Genomic DNA, 17,704 nt, shown 5'->3' with positions numbered 1-17,704 from the left:
CCCCCTCTCTCTGCCCCTCCCCGACTTGTGCTCTGTCTCTGTTTCTCTCTCAAAAATAAACATTAAAAAAAATAAAAAATAAAATGTTTTCTACAGCAACCATACATTAATTTTATAAATTCCATTATTAAAAATTTTTTTAATGTTTATTTATTTTTGAGAGAGACAGAATATGAGTGGGGGAGGGGCAAAGAGAGAGGGAGACAGAATCTGAGGCAGGCTCCAGGCTTTAATCTGTCAGCACAGAGCCCCATGTGGGGCTTGAACTCACAAACTGTGAGATCATGACCTGAGCCGAAGTCGGTCGCTCAACCAACTAAACCACCCAGGTGTCCCAATTCCATTGTTTTTAAAGAGCACAAATGGATGGATTAGTTTTGTACAGAAGAAAGGGTTCTTTAAGATTTAAAATGATAAGAAAGAACAAGATTGAGATGGATAGAGTTTGTGGGGAAATAGGATATTGAGGGAATTTACAGGTAAGGGACACTATGGTCTCAGCAAACCAGGAGGCAAAGACACCTACAGCAAGCAAAGGGATTTGTTAGCAATACTAGAATAAGGGTGAAGGTTTGGAACAGTGCTATTGGGACACAGAGAACTGTCAGCACATAGGGCTCAGCTAAGGATCTTTAGGGACAAAAAGTAAATAGTATGGATTACTATTGTTCTCAAACTTTGTAAATAAGTCATTTGTGGAACATCTTAAAAATGTCAGATCCCTAGGGGTGCCTGGGTGGCTCAGCTGGTTGTGTCCAACTTTGGCTCAGGTCACAATCTCACAGTTTGAGGGTTTGAGCCTCCATCGGGCTCTGTGCTAACAACTCAGAGCCTAGAGCCTGCTTCAGATTCTGTGTCTTCCTCTCTCTCTGCCCCTTCCCCACTCGCACTCTCTCTCAAAAAATAAATAAACATTAAAAAAATTAAGGGGCGCCTGGGTGGCTCAGTTGGTTAAGCATCGGACGTCGGCTCAGGTTTGATCTTGCAATTTGTGAGTTTGAGTGAGCCCTGTGTTAGGTTCTGTGCTGACAGCTCAGAGCCTGGAGCCTGCTTCAGATTCTGTGTTTCCACTTCTGTCTTCCCCTCCCCCACTCATGCGCGCTCTCTTTCTATCTCAAAAATAAATAAACATTAAAAAAAATTAAAAAAAAAACTGTTGGGGCTGCTGGGTGGCTCAGTCAGTTAAGCGTTTGATTGTGGCTCAAGTAGTGTTCTCACTGCTCATGAGTTTGAGCCCCACATTGGGCTCTGTGCTGACAGCTCGGAGACTGGAGCCTGCTTCAGATTGTGTCTCCATCTTTCTGCCCCTCACCTGCCCATGCTCTCTCTCTGTCTCTCTCAAATATAAAATAAAACATCTAAAAAAATGCTTTAATAAGTAAATAAAATAAAAATAAATTTAAAAAATTGTTTAAAAAAAATGCCAGATCCCTCTGCAGTATGATTTAGTTTTGTCTATTCAGAGGCCCAGTAAATCTGCAGTTTTAACAAGAGAATGTGTTTTAAGTGAGCTTAGATCAGGTTTTGGGACTGGTTTAGAGTCTGGCCTGGACACAAAGGACAAATCTATTGACACAGAAAATTTGTTCAGGTTCTCTCCATTCCCATCATTCCAACTTACACAGAAGAGTACAGGTGTGAAGATTATTTATTGTTGTTTGTTTTGTTTTAGAATTTCAGGAGAATAAAAATCAGCTTAGAAAGACAAGAAAAAAAGTAGCAAAGACAAGACACACTAATAGTCAAAAATATACTATCATCTGTATTAAAGAATTCTGGGCCACACTTCTCATCACCTTACCTTTAGCAGGAGAGCAAAATTACTCTGCAGAGAATTAGTCACACCACTTTCATATAATTTTTTCCTCATGTGGTTTTCATTCACATTCCCACCATCAGATTGATACCTTAATAATGACTTAAGCATGGTTTCAAAAGGGTCCGCTGAAACAGACAAATTAAGCATTTCTGAGTCCAAGTGGGCAACAGAACTGAAAACAAAGAAAACAACTATAAAAACCTAGCACAAAACAAAGAGATCAAGGAGGTAGGGGACTGTAGCTAACAGCATGCCAAGTTTTTTCCCAACTCCCTTCATTATCTTTCCTAAATATGAACAGTTCAAGAGGCAATAAAAACTGTTAAGAATACAATATCCTGACAATTACACTATAAATAATTAATACTTAACATAAATACTCTACCTACATGACAACAATATCTTTGATTTTTAAAAAAGCTCATTCCACTGGTTTTAAAGCAAAATTGTTATTGGTGTGTAAAGGTTAAGTATTACAGTTAAAATTATTTGGCTGAGTGCAGAAATTTCTTTTTTCTCTTTCATCCATTTTTTAAGTGTTTCTTTAATGACTATATTGTTTCATACAAAAAAAAATACATTGTCATTGTAAACAATTAAAACAACAGTAAAATACAAAAGAAAATTCGTCTAAATTTCACCAGAGAGATAATGTTAAACATTTTTGAGACTGCATTTTTTTTTTTTTGACAGAGAGAGAGGAGGGGAAGAGGGAGAGAGAATCCCAAGCAGGCTCCACGCTCAGCTCAGAGCCCCAAACAGGGTTCAATCTCATGACTGTGCTATCATGACCTGAGCCGAAGTCAAGAGTCGCTGCTCAACCAACTGAGCCACGCAGCTGCCCCAATAAGACTGCTTTTGTTTTGTTTTTATAGTTAACATTACTTAACAGAAGGAAAGAGAAAAATGTCAGATTTTACAAATACAAACACTTCTTTCAGAGCACTTCTCCCAGTTCATTAGTATGATCACTTCAATGTTTACATGGTTCTCCTACTCCCCAGTACACCATAAGCTCCACAGGAGCAGAGACCACGTCTGGTTTTACTCATCTTTGCATTTCCTGACAGAGCCATCCTTCCACGTTATGGAAAGCTTAGTGATTAAGAACACAAACTCAGGACAGACTGCTTACCTTCAAGTCCCATTTCTATCACTAATAAGTTGTGTGATCTTGGGCCAATGACCTAACCTCTTTGCACCTCAGTTTTCTCTAATGTCTACTTCATAAGGTTGTTCTAAGGATTAAATGAGTTAATATCTGTAAATGGCTTATAATAGTATTGGCATATAGTAGGCCATACAGATATTTGGTAAACAAAATAAATCTACATCAGCATATTAAAGCCTGATTATATTTTTTCATTCAGCCACTAACATTTAACTTTGCTTCAAATTTTTATTATAAATAATATTAATATGTGTTTTCTCATATGAATATCAACTTATGATAAATTCTTTATGATATTATTGCTAAATCAAAGATCCTGCCAACCCTCTCTCCCAAGTTTATAAAATATTTACATTCCATGTTTGCCTATTCCCTTAGCAACAATGCATTTTGCCAGTATTTTTCATATCTTCCAAGTAAGATAGGTAAAACTTTTATTTGCATCCCACTAATTATTAGACAGGTTGAAATCTTCATTTATTTATTGGCCATTTTTATTTCCTCTTTCTTAATTACCTTGTTTTTGCCCATTTTTCTATATCTCCATTTTATTTTTATTTTCTTATTAGTGTTTACTTATATATATGGATGGTAAATGGTTTCCCCATCTCTTTTAAACTTTTTCAGGGTACCTTTTTATTTTACAGAAATATAGTAATCAACTACACATCATGGGTAGTAATCTGTGCTTTTTATTGTACTGAAATTTCTCATTTTTATATAGATTTACATAAAAATTTAAGACAGTTTACCTATCTTGTGCTTGATGGCTCCTAGATCTCATGGTAAGAAAAGGTTTATCAACACCTATCCCCAATTTAATATTTAACCACGTTTTCTTCTAATACTTTTTAGGACTTTAAATTTTAATCATTTGGAATTTATTTTGCTATAAAGAGCAAGGCAGGGATGCAGATTTATTTTTTTCCAAATAGCTAACCAGTTTTCCAAAACCGTTTATCACCTTTCCCCTTTATCATAAAATGCTCTCTTATCATGTATACTTGGTTTGTCTACCAGACTACCTACTCCATCAATCTGTCTAGTCTTATCATAATACAAGATTCTTTAAATTAATCTAGATTTATAGCACATTGCTCTATCAGATGGTATAAGTATTCCCCTCATGAATATTCTTTTCTAGATGTTTTCTGACTGCTCAAGTACCTTTACTATTCCAGATGCACCCTGGATCTATTTTTTTCAAAAAAATCCTGTTGGAATTTATATTGGGATTCTACTGTATATATCTATAAACTGAGGAGAAAAATAATCATTTTACAATACTGTAACTTCAGTGAGGTACTAATTATACAGACCTTAGCATAATGCCTGGCATATAGTACAAAACATTCAACAAATGTTAGCTAGTCTTACCCATGAACAATGTGTGGCTCTTCACGTATAGATGTTTATTCGTAAAAGATAAGGATCAGATAATTAGAAAAAAAATTAAACTTACATGTCTTGTTGGGGTTGATATGCTGTTTCAGGACATCAACAGTGCCCAAACTAACCACAAGGCGCCTGCCAAACCAGAAAGAGACCACAGGCCCATATCCCTCATGCAAATTAACCAGGAACTCGTGCAAACTTCCACTCTTCACAATATCTGGAAGATTACCATCTCTGAGAAAAGAACAACATTTGAAAAAATAACTTGGAAAAATAAGAAATTTAACTTGGAAGAATCAGAAAAACAATAACTGATACTGAATTAACTGTGTCAACAGATGAGAGCAGAGTTGAATGAAATGCAAATTATTGCAAAATCTAAAACTTAATTAAATTTGACTCCTTACTTTCTGTAGTTATATTTAGATATGGATTTTTCTGATATTTTGAGAATTTGTAACAATTCAAACCAAGAAAAAAGCTACACAAGGAACATCTGACTTACACAATGGAAAATAATCCCATTTTTGCAACATCTCATTTTGAGATAGCAATGATCATCATAGGCTGATTTAAATCATCAGATCAGTTCTGGCATTTTTTTCTAATTTCCTTCTATCTTAATTATTGTTTTTTATTTTCAATACTCTGGCTAGAGAAAGTGAAAGCAATTAAAGTTTTGTGTTGTTTTTTTTTTTTTCAGATTTTGTGCGTATAACTTTTTATTTCTTATTTTTTAAAGTAAACTCTACACCCGATGTGAAGCTTGAACTCACAACCCTGAGATCAAGTGTTGGATGTTCTAATGAATAAGCCAGCCAGATACCTGAAAGCAATTAGTTTTTGTTTATACAGCTCTCCTTTCTGTTCTTAACAAAGTTCAGGTTTAGGCCCAGAGTTAAATTTAGAGTAAATAAAGGAATTAAATAAACTATGTAATTTACAAATATGGTTTAGTTTTGATACCAAAAATTAAATAAGAGTTAACTCTACTGAATTCCAAAAAAATAATAATAATAACAATAATAACTACTCACTTTTCTTCAGTTGGAGTAATCCCTGGAATTCCTGCAGCTTGTCTAGAAGCCTTAAGGAGAAATTTTAAAATAGTTTAGTATAATGACTTAATGTATAACATATAACTTAATGTATAATCACATAACCCATAAGTCAGATGTTCTGCCAAGACATCTGCAGGACTAAGTGATGGCTTTCCAATTTGGTTGAATATCAAGAATTCTTTCTATATTAAAATACAAAAACTGGGTTCCTTGTATTTAAAAGAATAATCTTAATATTCTTCCTCTGTGTCAATTAAACTAACAAGTTTGAAAGTTTTAATATCCATTCTACATCAACTAATATATAACAAAGTACCTTTTTTGTTGTTGTTCTGAGTCTACGTATGGTCCCTTCTGGCTTGGCTTATAAAAAAAAAATCAATGTCATGCTTACAAGAGTTTCATTCCTAAAACTGTTCTCTTTCTAGCCAAAGAATTTACCAAAATACAATATGATATTCATCTTTTGCTTTAATGTAGTCAGTTTTTAAATTATTTTAGAGAAAGCATGCACAAGTAGGGGAGAGGCGCAGAGGGAGAGAGAGAATCTTAAGCAGGTTCCATGCTCAGTGTAGAGCCTGACTTGGGGCTCAATCTCATGACTGCGAGATCATGACCTGAGCTGAAATTAAGAATTAGATGCTTAACTGACTGAGCCATTCAGACGGCCCAAATATAGTCATTATTGTCAGGGTCATACAGTCATTGAGGTGTGTGGCATACAAATAATAAAATAATTCATAGCAAATTGCTCAAGTAACAACCTCTAAAATGAACTGGGGAAAAGTATGTAAAATTTTAATATTTACAATGTTATACTGGGGTTACAGCTGCTATGTTTTGGGATCAATGTTATTTTTTTCTTAGTTTTTATCTTATGACAAGCATATTATTCTTTAATATGACTTTTTATAATTTTCTTTTGATGTTTATTTATTCTTGAGAGAGACAGAGTGTGTGTGGGGAGGGGCAGACAGAGAGGGAGACACAGAATCCAAAGCAGGCTCCAGGCTCCGAGCTGTCAGCACAGAGCCCGACGCGGGGCTCGAAGTCACAAACCATGAGATCATGACCTGAGCCGAAGTCAGATGCTTAACCGACTGAGCCACCTAGGCTCCCCAGCTTTTTATCATTTTTAAATAAACTAAATATTTATAGAAAAAATAACATGAAATATTTACTCCAGGATCAATTCTGAATTTTGTCAACAATTTTGATTAATATTAGTCAGCATTTGTCTATCTAGCATTCTGCCCCCTTTCTTTTTCCTAATTAACATTACATAAGTAAATGAATAAATATTTCTTTACTTGAGCATTTATTGTTTTATATCTTAATTAAAAGGTTTCCTTTTTTATTTTTAATTCTAATATAGTTAACATACAGTGTTATATTAGTTTCATGTGTACAACATAGTGATTCAACATACTTGAACATTTAAAGGCTAAACTATGTTCATCATGTAGTAGAAATTGCCTAGGGCACCTGGGTGGCTCAGTCAGTTAAGCATTCGACTTCAGCTCAAGTCATGATCTTGCAGTTCCTGGGTGCAAGCCCCACATCGGGCTCTGAGCGGACAGCTCAGAGCCTGGAGCCTGCTTCAGATTCTGTATCTCCTTCTGTCTCTCTGCTCCTTCCCTGCTTGTGCACTCTCCCTGTCTCTCAAAAATAAATAAATAAACATTTTTAAAAACTAAAAAAACATTGAGGGCCACCTGAGTGGCTCAGTTGGTTAAGCGTCTGACTTTGGCTCAGGTCATAATCTCATAACTCATGAGTTCTAGCCCCGCATCGGGTTCTGTGCTGACAGCTCAGAGCCTGGAGCCTGCTTCGGATTCTGTGTCTCCCTCTCTCTCTGCCCCTCCCTCGCTCATGCTCTGTCTCTCTCTTCTTCAAAAATAAATAAACAATAAAAAAATTTTTTTAATTGAATTTAAAAAAATTTTTAAAAAGGAAATTGCTTAATCATTTTCCTACTATACTGCTATAAAACATCTCGGCTATTTTTTTTTTCTTTCTTCTGTTTTTTCATTAATATAAGTAGTGCTATAAAAATCTTTGTAAAACTTTACTTTTTTCCTCCTTTGGGGTATATATGCCAAAAGAGAAATACTAGATTGAACGGTACTAACTATAGAGTTTTTCAGTTTCTGCTAAATACTACAAGAATGCTATCTAGGTAACAGTATGTGTAGTATGTGTCACTTGTATTTAGCTGATAACAATGAAATCTACAGTGTATAATTCTGTCCTACAGTCATCAATAATGGAAACTTGTCAAGTTTAATATTTTAAATAGGGAGGAAATTAGAAAAAAGATAAACCCAGTGGTATAAAAAATCCTACTTTCAATTTCCTGGGATAAAATTATTAATCATAAAACAAGCTTCTTGATTTCTCTTTAAACATGGTAGATCCATAACATTCATCAATTATCTGTTCCTTCTGAAATCCCACTAAATGAAAGTGAATAAGAAAGGAGAAAACAAAAATGAAGAGAAAGGGAGAGGAAATAACAGAATGAACAATTCAACAAATTTCTGAAAGTGTTAAGCTGTTGGAGAAGTGATTAATTGACATAGTTGAGAGGCCTCCTCTAGGAGTCTGCAGAGGAAGAAGGAGGATTCCTAAAAAAGCAATCAGATTTGCACTCAGTAACCAGAAAGCCTGGATAAGACATAAGGTAAGACACAGACTTAACCAATTCTTAAAAAGTTGGCATACAGATTCTTTATTCCTCTGATTACCATCCTTCTGGAAGTAAACCTCAAGATTCCAAATTCAGGAAAAACAGGCTGGGGGAGTGGTTGCACCTATAATTCTAAGGGAAAATATTCTATAATCTAATACGAAGCCAAACTATTATTCAAGTGTAAAGCTAGAACAGAAACCTTTCAAATAAGCTAGGTTTCATAAAATGTATTTTCCATGCACACTTTCTTAGGAAGCTACTGTAAAATGATGCACTGCAGCATATATAGCAAGTGAAACAAGAAAGGATTGTGAGGCATGTAGGAAATAGGGTACATAACACAGGTGAAGAGAATGCCCACAGTGATAGTAAAAGAACAAGAGCTAAACTGAAGGAGACTATAACCAGTACCAGCTGGGGAAGGAAGATGGATGGCTCCAGAATGTGTATCTTCATGCTGAAGAAAATGCAACTGATGTCTTTGAATATTTGGACACCTTCACAGAGTAATGTTACGACAGAAATGTTGAATATTTGGAAAAAACTACTGACACGCAGGGGTGAATAAACTCTAACGATGTGGAAATACTAAGTACAATCCCTCCCCACTAACCTAATCCTGGCTTCCACAACTCCGTCAGCAAACAGGAAGAGGGAGCATTAGAAGTCTGTGCATCCTCTGGATAAAATGGTTCCTATAGCAAATGCCACATTTCATCAGCAAAAAAGAAGAGTGAACCTCAGAATGCCAGATAAAATGCTCTCCCACTCTTTACTACATCCACATCTCCCAAATAGCTAAAATGATGAGAGGGATCCCAAAATTAGTATGCACCTGGACAAAACCCTGCAAAACTTCAATCTCCCCATTTCACTGCCTCACCACTACCATTGGCCTTGAGACTATCCAGAGTGTTATTATGATCTTTTTCCTTACTTATATTAGACACCACACAAAGGCCAGGACTACCAACCTTAGGTCTTCTCTCATCCCCAGACTCCTATACCTACAGAAGTTTATCCTCTTTCCCTTACCCATCTCTCCCCTATTCAAGCCTCCGCCCTATCTTAGCAACTCATTCCCATGGTCATACATTAGATTTTTTTTTTTTTTAATTCTTAACGTTTATTTTTGGTAGAGAGTGTGTGAATGGAGGAGAGGCAGAGAGAGAGAGGGAGACACAGAATCTGAAGCAGGCTCTAGGCTCTGAGCTGTCAGCACAGAGCCCAACACAGGGCTCGAACTCACAAACCACGAGATCATGCCCTGAACCAAAGCTGGACGCTCAACCAACAGAGCCACCCAGGCGTCCCCATAAATTAGATTTTTACATGACCAATAACTTCAACATCTCCAGAATTTTAACATTAAGCATCCAAATCTCCAAGCACCTCCTATCTTTCCTTCTCAACTATTTTTATTATCTTCACTCCAAAAACTATTTTTATCCCAAAAAGTACTTTTAACACACCCACTTACATATTCATTTTCCACTTTACTCAGGTTAGATTCCATGGTACGTCATTATAAACATTCCTTTGTCCTGTATCCTTTTGCCCTACATCCTGGTGTCCCAACAAAACCCCAATTCTAATTAAATCCAACATCTGACAAACTGTCCCTGAATCCACACAGCTGAAGAGAAACACAACCATGCTGACTAGTCTTATTTTAATTTCATGAACCCCCAGTGAACTGCCTGGAAATCACACACTTCCCATGTCTATCATTCTGTAATCTTCTAGATGGCTCTTCTGCTCCTTTTCTTTCTTTAAATCCCCTATCCCCACCAGTAACTGATCTTGCTACTTTTCCACTGAAAAAATGAAAGCAATCAGGAAATAACTTCCACACCATGACTATCATCTGCCTACCTGTATGCCGATATATTCCACCTTCCCTCCTATTAAACTGTCTATGCTCCAAATGAAATATACCCCTCTTCCCTCCACACTATCTCTGCTATCAAGCTAGCACCAGATCTCACCAAAATTATTTTAACAGCTTCCTAACTACCCTGCCTACTTCTACCCTTACCCTAGGTCCACAAGTTTATTCTTTTTTTTTTTCGACGTTTTTATTTATTTTTGGGACAGAGAGAGACAGAGCATGAACGGGGGAGGGGCAGAGAGAGAGGGAGACACAGAATCGGAAACAGGCTCCAGGCTCTGAGCCATCAGCCCAGAGCCTGACATGGGGCTCGAACTCACGGACCGCAAGATCGTGACCTAGCTGAAGTTGGACGCTTAACCGACTGCGCCACCCAGGCGCCCCCACAAGTTTATGCTTAACGTATCAGTCAAAATGATTTGCTTAAGATTTAACTAATAATATTAAATTTTTAACTCCCTTAAATTTAAAATGTCACTCTTCTGTTGAAACCCTCCAGTGGCCTACTTCAGAATGAATGCCAAGTCCATAAACTGGCCTACAACAAAAACCTGCCTTTCCTCCCCATCATTCTGATTTTATCTTTCTTACTAGTTTCTTCCTCACTCCACTCCAGCCACACTAGTCTTCTGTTTTCCTGGAACACATTAGGATGTTTCCCCCTGAAGATGTGCATATGCTATTCTCTTTGTCTGGAATGCTTTCTCAGATACTTGAAAGAGGTATCTGATATCTCAGATACTTGAAAGAGGCTTGCTCCCTCCCTCATCTCCTTCAGGTCTCTTTTCCAATTTCTCCTTACCTCTTGGTCATCCTATTTTATTAATATTTTTAATTTTAAATTCCAGTATAGTTAATATACCGTGTTAGTTTCAGGTGTACAATATAGTGATTTAACACTTTCACACAACATGTGGGGCTCACCGTGACAAGTGCACTCTTTAAACCCCATCACCTATTTCACCCATCCTCCCACTACCTCTCCTCATAACCATCAGTTTGTTCTCTATAGTTAAGAGTCTGTTTCTTAGTTTGTCTCTTTTCCCCCCTTTGCTCATTTATTCTTTCTTAAATGCCAAAAATGAATGAAATCATATGGTATTTGTCTTTCTCTGACTTATTTCACTTAGCATTATACTCTCTAGCTCTATCCATGTCACTACAAATGGCAAGATCTCATTCTTTTTTATGGCTGAATAATATTCCATTGTAAGTATACACCACATCTTCTTTATTCATCTATGGATGGACACTTGCACTACTTCCATAATTTGGCTGCTATAAATAATGCTCTATAGGGATGCATGTATCCCTTCGAATTAGAGTTTTTGCATTTTTTGTTACATACTCAGTAGTACAATTACTGGATTGTAGGATAGTTCTACTCAAGAAATAACAACTGTTAGCAAGGATGTAGAGAGAAAGGAATCCTCTTGCATTGTTGGTAGGAATACAAATTGGTGCAGCCACTCTGGAATATTTTTCCTTAAAAAAACTGACCATCCTACTTTAAAATAACACTACCTGTTCCCAACTTTATTTTGCTCCATAATACTTAATACTAGTATTTTAGTGTTATTTGTTTATATTATCTGTTCCCCCTCACCAGAATATGAATTTTCTGCCTGGTTTGTTCACTGCTGTATAGCCAGTACATGGAACCGTATCTGGCTGAAAGACTAAACAGTGCTCCTTCCTACAGACTAATCAAAGAGCAATCTCATTTAAAGATTATCAAAAATTCAAGATCTGGAGAGGCACCTGGGTGGCTCAGTTGTTGGAGGGTCCAACTTCGGCTCAGGTCACGATCTCATAGCAGGTGGGTTCGAGCCCTGCAACCAGCTCTGTGCTGACAGTTCAGAGCCTGGAGCCTGCTTCGGATTCTGTCACCCTCTCTCTTCTCTCTCTCTCTCTCTCTCTCTCTCTCTCTCTCTCTCTCTCTCTGCCCTTCCCCCTCTCTGCCCTTCCCGTTTGTGCTGTCTCTCCCTCTCAAAAATAAACACACATTAAAAACAAACAAACAAACAAAAAAAAACACCTCAGGATCTGGAGTCACTAAACCTTTAGTTTCTAGATAAATAGGATACAGGACATTACAGGTTGTGTAGCTGCAATATTACAATCTAATCCATTTACCATCTCTGAACATTTAAGGTGTTCCCTCATTATTATCAGTGAGGTTTTGGGGAGCTCAGCTACTTAACTTTTTCCACGAAAACACCACCGTCTTTTGTAAACAGGTTAAGAGATGATTGCTCATCTACTAGCTCCTTTCCCTCTCAGAATCACCCCCTGAGGCTGATAAAGGCAAGCAGATAAGTCTAGTAGAACAAGATTCAGAGCTAACGCAAAGTCGCTACTTCAAGCTCAGGAACTAACCCACCACAACGCTCATTCCACAGCTCCATTTGCTTCCGAGGCCCTGCGAAAAGCAAGACCGATCTGGGCCGTGAGGACTTTGGATTTCGTTAACAGACGGAAAGACTGATCGAAAGGCAGGACACGAAGGAGAAAAAAAAAAAAAAATCCAGGAGAATCCTCAGAAAAGGACAAAGGAGTGGAGCACTCTCGCACCCTCAAGTTTCCTCCCAGACACCCTGGAAAATGGAATTTGGGTTTGGCAGGATTACTGCCCAAAAGTCACCCCAAAGTATTGCTCACGCAGCCTGTGACAGAGGCGTGGCAGTGCCGGGAGCAGGCAGGCAGCAGGACCCAGAAGAACGGCCCTAAGCCCTCAGTCGGCAACGCGTCCCTGGCCGTGCGCGCCAGAGGGGTCCTCCAGCCGCCCGCTCCGCTCTCCCAGCGCAGCCCGCGCGCACCCCGCGAGGCGTCACGTGCCCGAGAGCTGCAGCAGCGCGATGCGGGAACGGGAACACAAGCGAGGGCGGGAGCCCTCCTCTCAGGCCCGCTCCCTGCGGCCCACTGCGCGCAGAGCGACGCGGATACGGCAACAGAGGCTGGGGCTGCTGTCAGAGTCCCCGAGGCCGAGACGGCGATTACCGGATAGAGGTAGAGCACCGCTGCCACCAACGCCAGCAGGAAGGTAACGGCGAAGATGGCAAAGTCCAACATGGCTCTTCCGCCGACGAGCCACGTCTCACACCCCGCGCTCCGGCAGCAGCGCCTCAGCCTGACCAGCTCTGCGGAATGGGCGTGAGGGCAGAGGCGCCCTGTGGCCCTTGCGAGCCAATGGGCCCACCGGGGGGCGGGGCCGGGGCCAGGCGAGGCTGGCGGGGAGAGCAATGGAGTGCCGAGGCCCGCGGCGGGGCCGGAGCCACACCCCAGGGCGGAGTTGGCGGCGGACAAGGCCTCGGGGCACGCCCATGATTTGGGGTTCCTGTCGCAGGAGAAAGTGGAGTCCAGGCTTCTGAAACACGTTAGGAGTTACCATCGCTCTGCCCAGACCAACACTTGTCCCAATGGTTTTAGGATTAAAACTCATAAACCAAAGATTCTTACGGCGTAGCTTCCGGAGCAGCAGCAGCAGCACCGGGGAACTTGCTAGGAATTCTGATTCTCTACCCCACCCTGGGAGCGAGAGGGATTCCGCAAGTCTGTGCTTTATTTAACAAAGCTGTTAAACACCGTGAGAACCACTGACCCAAGCTAACCTGGACAGGAGTGTCTAAGAGTCAAGCATCGTTAGATGTTCCTTGTTTCGAAAAATTATTTGAAGTGCTAATAAATGTGATTCCTTGACACTTTCTCGTGATTGAAGGCAGCGAACTGTTCAGTTATGGTAAGATTTCCTGACTCTGCTAGAGTTTCAGAAAATTGAATTTTCTAAGCTTCCATTTACTTATATATAAAGCAATGGAAATAATACCACACAGAGTTGCCTGCTGGAATAAATGAGGTATTTTATGGAAAGTACTTAATACAGTTCCTAGCAAAATGCTCGTTAGTATTTAGCACTAGTTATTCTGAACATAAAAATATCCTAGGATCCCTCTTCTTTTTCACAGGACTCAGAAGGCTTTGTTTGTTTGTTTGTTAATTTTGAGAGAGCGCTTGAGCAGGAGAGAGGCAGAGAAAGAGAGAGCGAGAAAATCCTAAGCAGGCTCCAGACTGTCAGCGTGGACCCAGTCCCAGAGTTCTGTCCCACGTACTGGGAGATTATGACCTGAGCTGAAATCAACAGTCCCACACCTTACCAACCAAGCCACCCAAGCCGTGATTCAGAATTTTTGGTATGTATAATGTAAGGCAAAGGCCATTACTTACTGGTGTTCCATTTAGTGAATGCACACTCAAAGTATGTATGGTTTTTATAACTTTCATAGTATAAAGTGTGTGTCTCTCACACACACAGACACACATACATTCACACACAAAGGCAGCAATTCAGTAAGTGGAATCATTTGAGATTGCATTTTAGAACATCTGTGATAAATGACTTCTCGAGTAAGCATGAAACATCTCATTGAAAATGCCAAGGCTTTTGGCATCTATAGCAACTATAAATGTTGCTATTTGATATTTTATTTCGCAGAAATTGTACTTTTTTTAAAGAGAAAAGTATGTATGTATGTATGTATGTATTTTAATGTTTTATTTATTTTTGAGACAGAGACAGAGCTCGAGTGGGGGACAGGCAGAGAGAGAGGGAGACACAGAGTCCCAAGTAGGCTCAGGCTCTGAGCTGTCAGTCCAGAGCGGACGCGAGGCTGGAACCCACCAACCTAAGCTGAAGTCGAAGGCTTTACCGACTGAGCCACCCAGGTGCCCCTACCTAAAAATATTTTATGAAACCATGTATATACTTTCACACATTTTGATGTTGACATCTAAAATTTTTATCTTGACTTAAAAGGATTAAATTTTCAGTGTATTGTAAATATTCACATTTGAAATTATTGTATCTCTTTAAATGTATGAAAAGGAATTTAAATACCATAGTGATGTGATGACTATCACCGAGCATTTATTTTTATTTTTTATTTATTTTTAAATTTACATCCAAGTTAGTTAGCATGTAGTGCAATAATGATTTCTGGAATAGATTCCAGTGATTCATCCCCTATGTATAGCACCCAGTGCTCATCCCACCAAGTCTCCTCCTTAATGCCCCTTCCCCATTTAGCCCATCCCCCCCCAAACACAACCCTTCCAGCAACCCTCAGTTTGTTCTCTGTATGTAAGAGTCTCTTATGTTTTGTCCCCCTCCGTTTTTATATTAATTTTGTCTCCCTTCCCTTATGTTCATCTGTTTTGTATCTTAAAAAAATTTTTTTAATCTTTATTTATTTTTGAGAGAGAGCATATGAGCAGGGGAGGAGCAGAGAGAGAGGCAGACACAGAATCCGAAGCAGGCTCCAGGCTCCGAGCTGTCAGCACAGAGTCTGATGCGGGGCTCGAGCCCACGAACGGTGAGATCATGACCTGAACCAAAGTCGGACACTGAACTGACTGAACCACCCAGGCTCCCCCATCTGTTTTGTATCTTTTTTTTTTTTTTAATGTTTTTATTTTTGAGACAGAGACAGAGCATGAGCAGGGGAGGGGCAGAGAGATGGGGAGACACAGACCATCTGTTTTGTATCTTAAAGTCCATATGTCTGAAGTCATATATTTGTCTTTCTCTGACTATTTTCGCTTAGCATAATACCCTCTAGTCCCATCCACGTAGTTGCAAATGGCAAGATTTCATTATTTTTGATTGCCGAGTAATATTCCATTGTATATATATATCACATCTTTATTTATCTGTTGATGGACATGTGGGTTCTTTCCATACTTTGGCTATTATTATCAATAGCTCTGCTACAAACATTGGGGTGCATGTGCCCCTTTGAAACAGCACACCTACATCCCTTGGATAATACCTAGTAGTGCAATTGCGGGGTCATAGGGTAGTTCTATTTTTAACTTTTTGAGGAACCTCCATTCTGTTTCCCAGAGTGGCTGCAGCAGTTTGCATTCCCACCAGCAGTGCAAAACAGATCCTCTTTCTCCACATCCTCACCAGCCTCTGTTGTTGCCTGAGTTGTTAATTTTAGCCATTCTTACTGGTGTGAGGTGGTATCTCATTGTGGTTTTGATTTGTATTTCACTGATGATGAGTGATGTTGAGCATCTTTTCATCACATAAAAGTCTTTTAGAAATTTCTCATGGGTGAAAAGAACAGCTTTAAATCCAAATGACAGCCCTGCCTTAGTTTAAAGCTAAGTTCTCTTTTCTGCTTATTATGGATCTTTGATAAAAAATACAATTGCTGAGAAGTCTGTTTTGCTTGCTGTTTGCTACGAGCATTGTGAGGTCTTTCCTGAATGTAACTCGCTATGTAATAGAGTAAGTTGTGAAACTTCCTAAATGTAGTCTGGTATGTAATAGAATAAGTGATTGTACATGAACTAACCGGCATTTCTCGCTTCTGTAAACCTGCTTGCTTAACACATTCCTCCCCTACCCCCTTCCCCCTTCCCCCTTCCCCCTTTTCCTCCTGCCACAAGTAACGGACAAAGCCTTCCCGCCAAAGAACAGACAAAGGACGCCCAATCAGAGAACAACAAATGTCCTTACTTTAAAACCAACTAATCAGGCCCCTCATAATTTGAAACCTCCCCTGTGCTATTTGTCTCTGTCTATAAAAACGCTGTACCAACCCTGATCGAGGCCTCTACTCGTCACTGGCGACGAGTGCGCAGAGGTCCAGGTTCGAACCTGCAGTAAACGACCCTTGCCGCTTGGCTTTGACTTACGACTCTGGTGGTCTCTTGTGGGGGGGTTTCGCGACCTCGGGCATTACATTTGGAGGTTCCACCGAGATTTCCCCCGAGCCCACCAGACTTCTGGTCAACGGGTCGTATCTGATTCGGATCGGTAAGTAAGCCGGCTCTAACGTTCTTCCTTTTCTCTGATCTGTGTTTCTTCTCTGGAGAACCAGTTCTGTCTGGAAGCTGGTGTGACCCTGGCGGACGCGCTATAGGGCACCCGGCCGGGGTCAGTTGGAGACGTCCACTGACATCTGGGGGCCTTCTGGCTCATCAGGGGACCTTCTTGGTCCATCGGGGGGCCTTTTTGGCCCATCAGGATTCTTTTCTGTGGGCTGCTTACGCCCAACGCTCCTGCGAACTAAATACTTTCATTTTCTCTATGAACTTACAGAGTGCTAAAAAAATATCTCTAGGCGTCTAAAAGAAAAACCATCTAGGCATGCCAATTGTTACCCGTATTCTGATGTGATGTGTGTCTGTGTGTCTGTCTGTTGAATTGACTGGAATGATTGTTGAGAGTCAGGGGCACGCACCTGACTTACCCTATGTGTAGTCCCACGGTGTAAGCTACAGGATTCGAGTGGGCTCTAACCCGATTTCTGCAGTGATCCTCATATGGCTTAAGGTGGTCAAAATCTTTTGATCCAAGCAGGGGGTTTATACCTGCCCGCCTATGCTAAGAGGCACCTAAGCTCCCTCGAGGGACGCAGACGGACGAGTACTCGAGTGCTTCTGTGTCAGTCTAAATGTATTGTCACCCCTGGGCCTTTGTAATAATAACCATCCTAGCCGTAACCCTTTCTACCGGGTTGGCTGAAACAGCACCAGAAAGTTGGAACCGCTGCGAAAGATTCTTGTTAGTTCTTGTTTTTCTTTCATGGGTAGGATGCTTTATTGGAATTGTTTTCTCGGCTGATCAGAATTAATTATTTCATCCTTTGTTCCTCTCTCCTCCTTG

The 17,704-nt window shown here is 39.9% G+C and overlaps 1 protein-coding gene and 1 long non-coding RNA gene across 3 annotated transcripts in view; one reads left to right on the top strand and one right to left on the bottom strand.

Moving 5' to 3' along the window:
• Window positions 1-13,193, bottom strand: part of LOC115520094 (cytochrome P450 20A1) — an 83,438-nt gene extending 70,245 nt beyond the window's left edge. The window contains exons 1-4 of one of the 2 annotated variants that reach the window (XM_030324109.2): window positions 13,030-13,193; window positions 5,423-5,472; window positions 4,453-4,619; window positions 1,802-1,944 (exon numbers count right to left, since the gene is read on the bottom strand). In XM_030324109.2, coding sequence (XP_030179969.1) covers window positions 1,802-1,944; window positions 4,453-4,619; window positions 5,423-5,472; window positions 13,030-13,101 — 432 coding nt within the window. In that variant the 5' untranslated portion in view covers window positions 13,102-13,193. Of the gene's footprint in view, window positions 1-1,801; window positions 1,945-4,452; window positions 4,620-5,422; window positions 5,473-13,029 lie in introns of those variants that run through there. The other variant, XM_030324110.1, reaches the window with a different exon arrangement.
• LOC115520095 lies at window positions 23-16,452 on the top strand. Its single transcript, XR_003970692.1, has 3 exons — window positions 23-34; window positions 5,556-5,561; window positions 16,327-16,452. It is a non-coding gene; the product is annotated as an uncharacterized LOC115520095 (long non-coding RNA).
• Window positions 16,453-17,704: the final 1,252 nt, after the last annotated feature.

Source organism: Lynx canadensis, chromosome C1 (assembly GCF_007474595.2).
Source record: "Lynx canadensis isolate LIC74 chromosome C1, mLynCan4.pri.v2, whole genome shotgun sequence".
Classification (NCBI taxonomy): domain Eukaryota; kingdom Metazoa; phylum Chordata; class Mammalia; order Carnivora; family Felidae; genus Lynx; species Lynx canadensis.
Note: the sequence above shows the minus strand (reverse complement) of the source record. Positions and strands in the feature narration are given on the sequence as shown.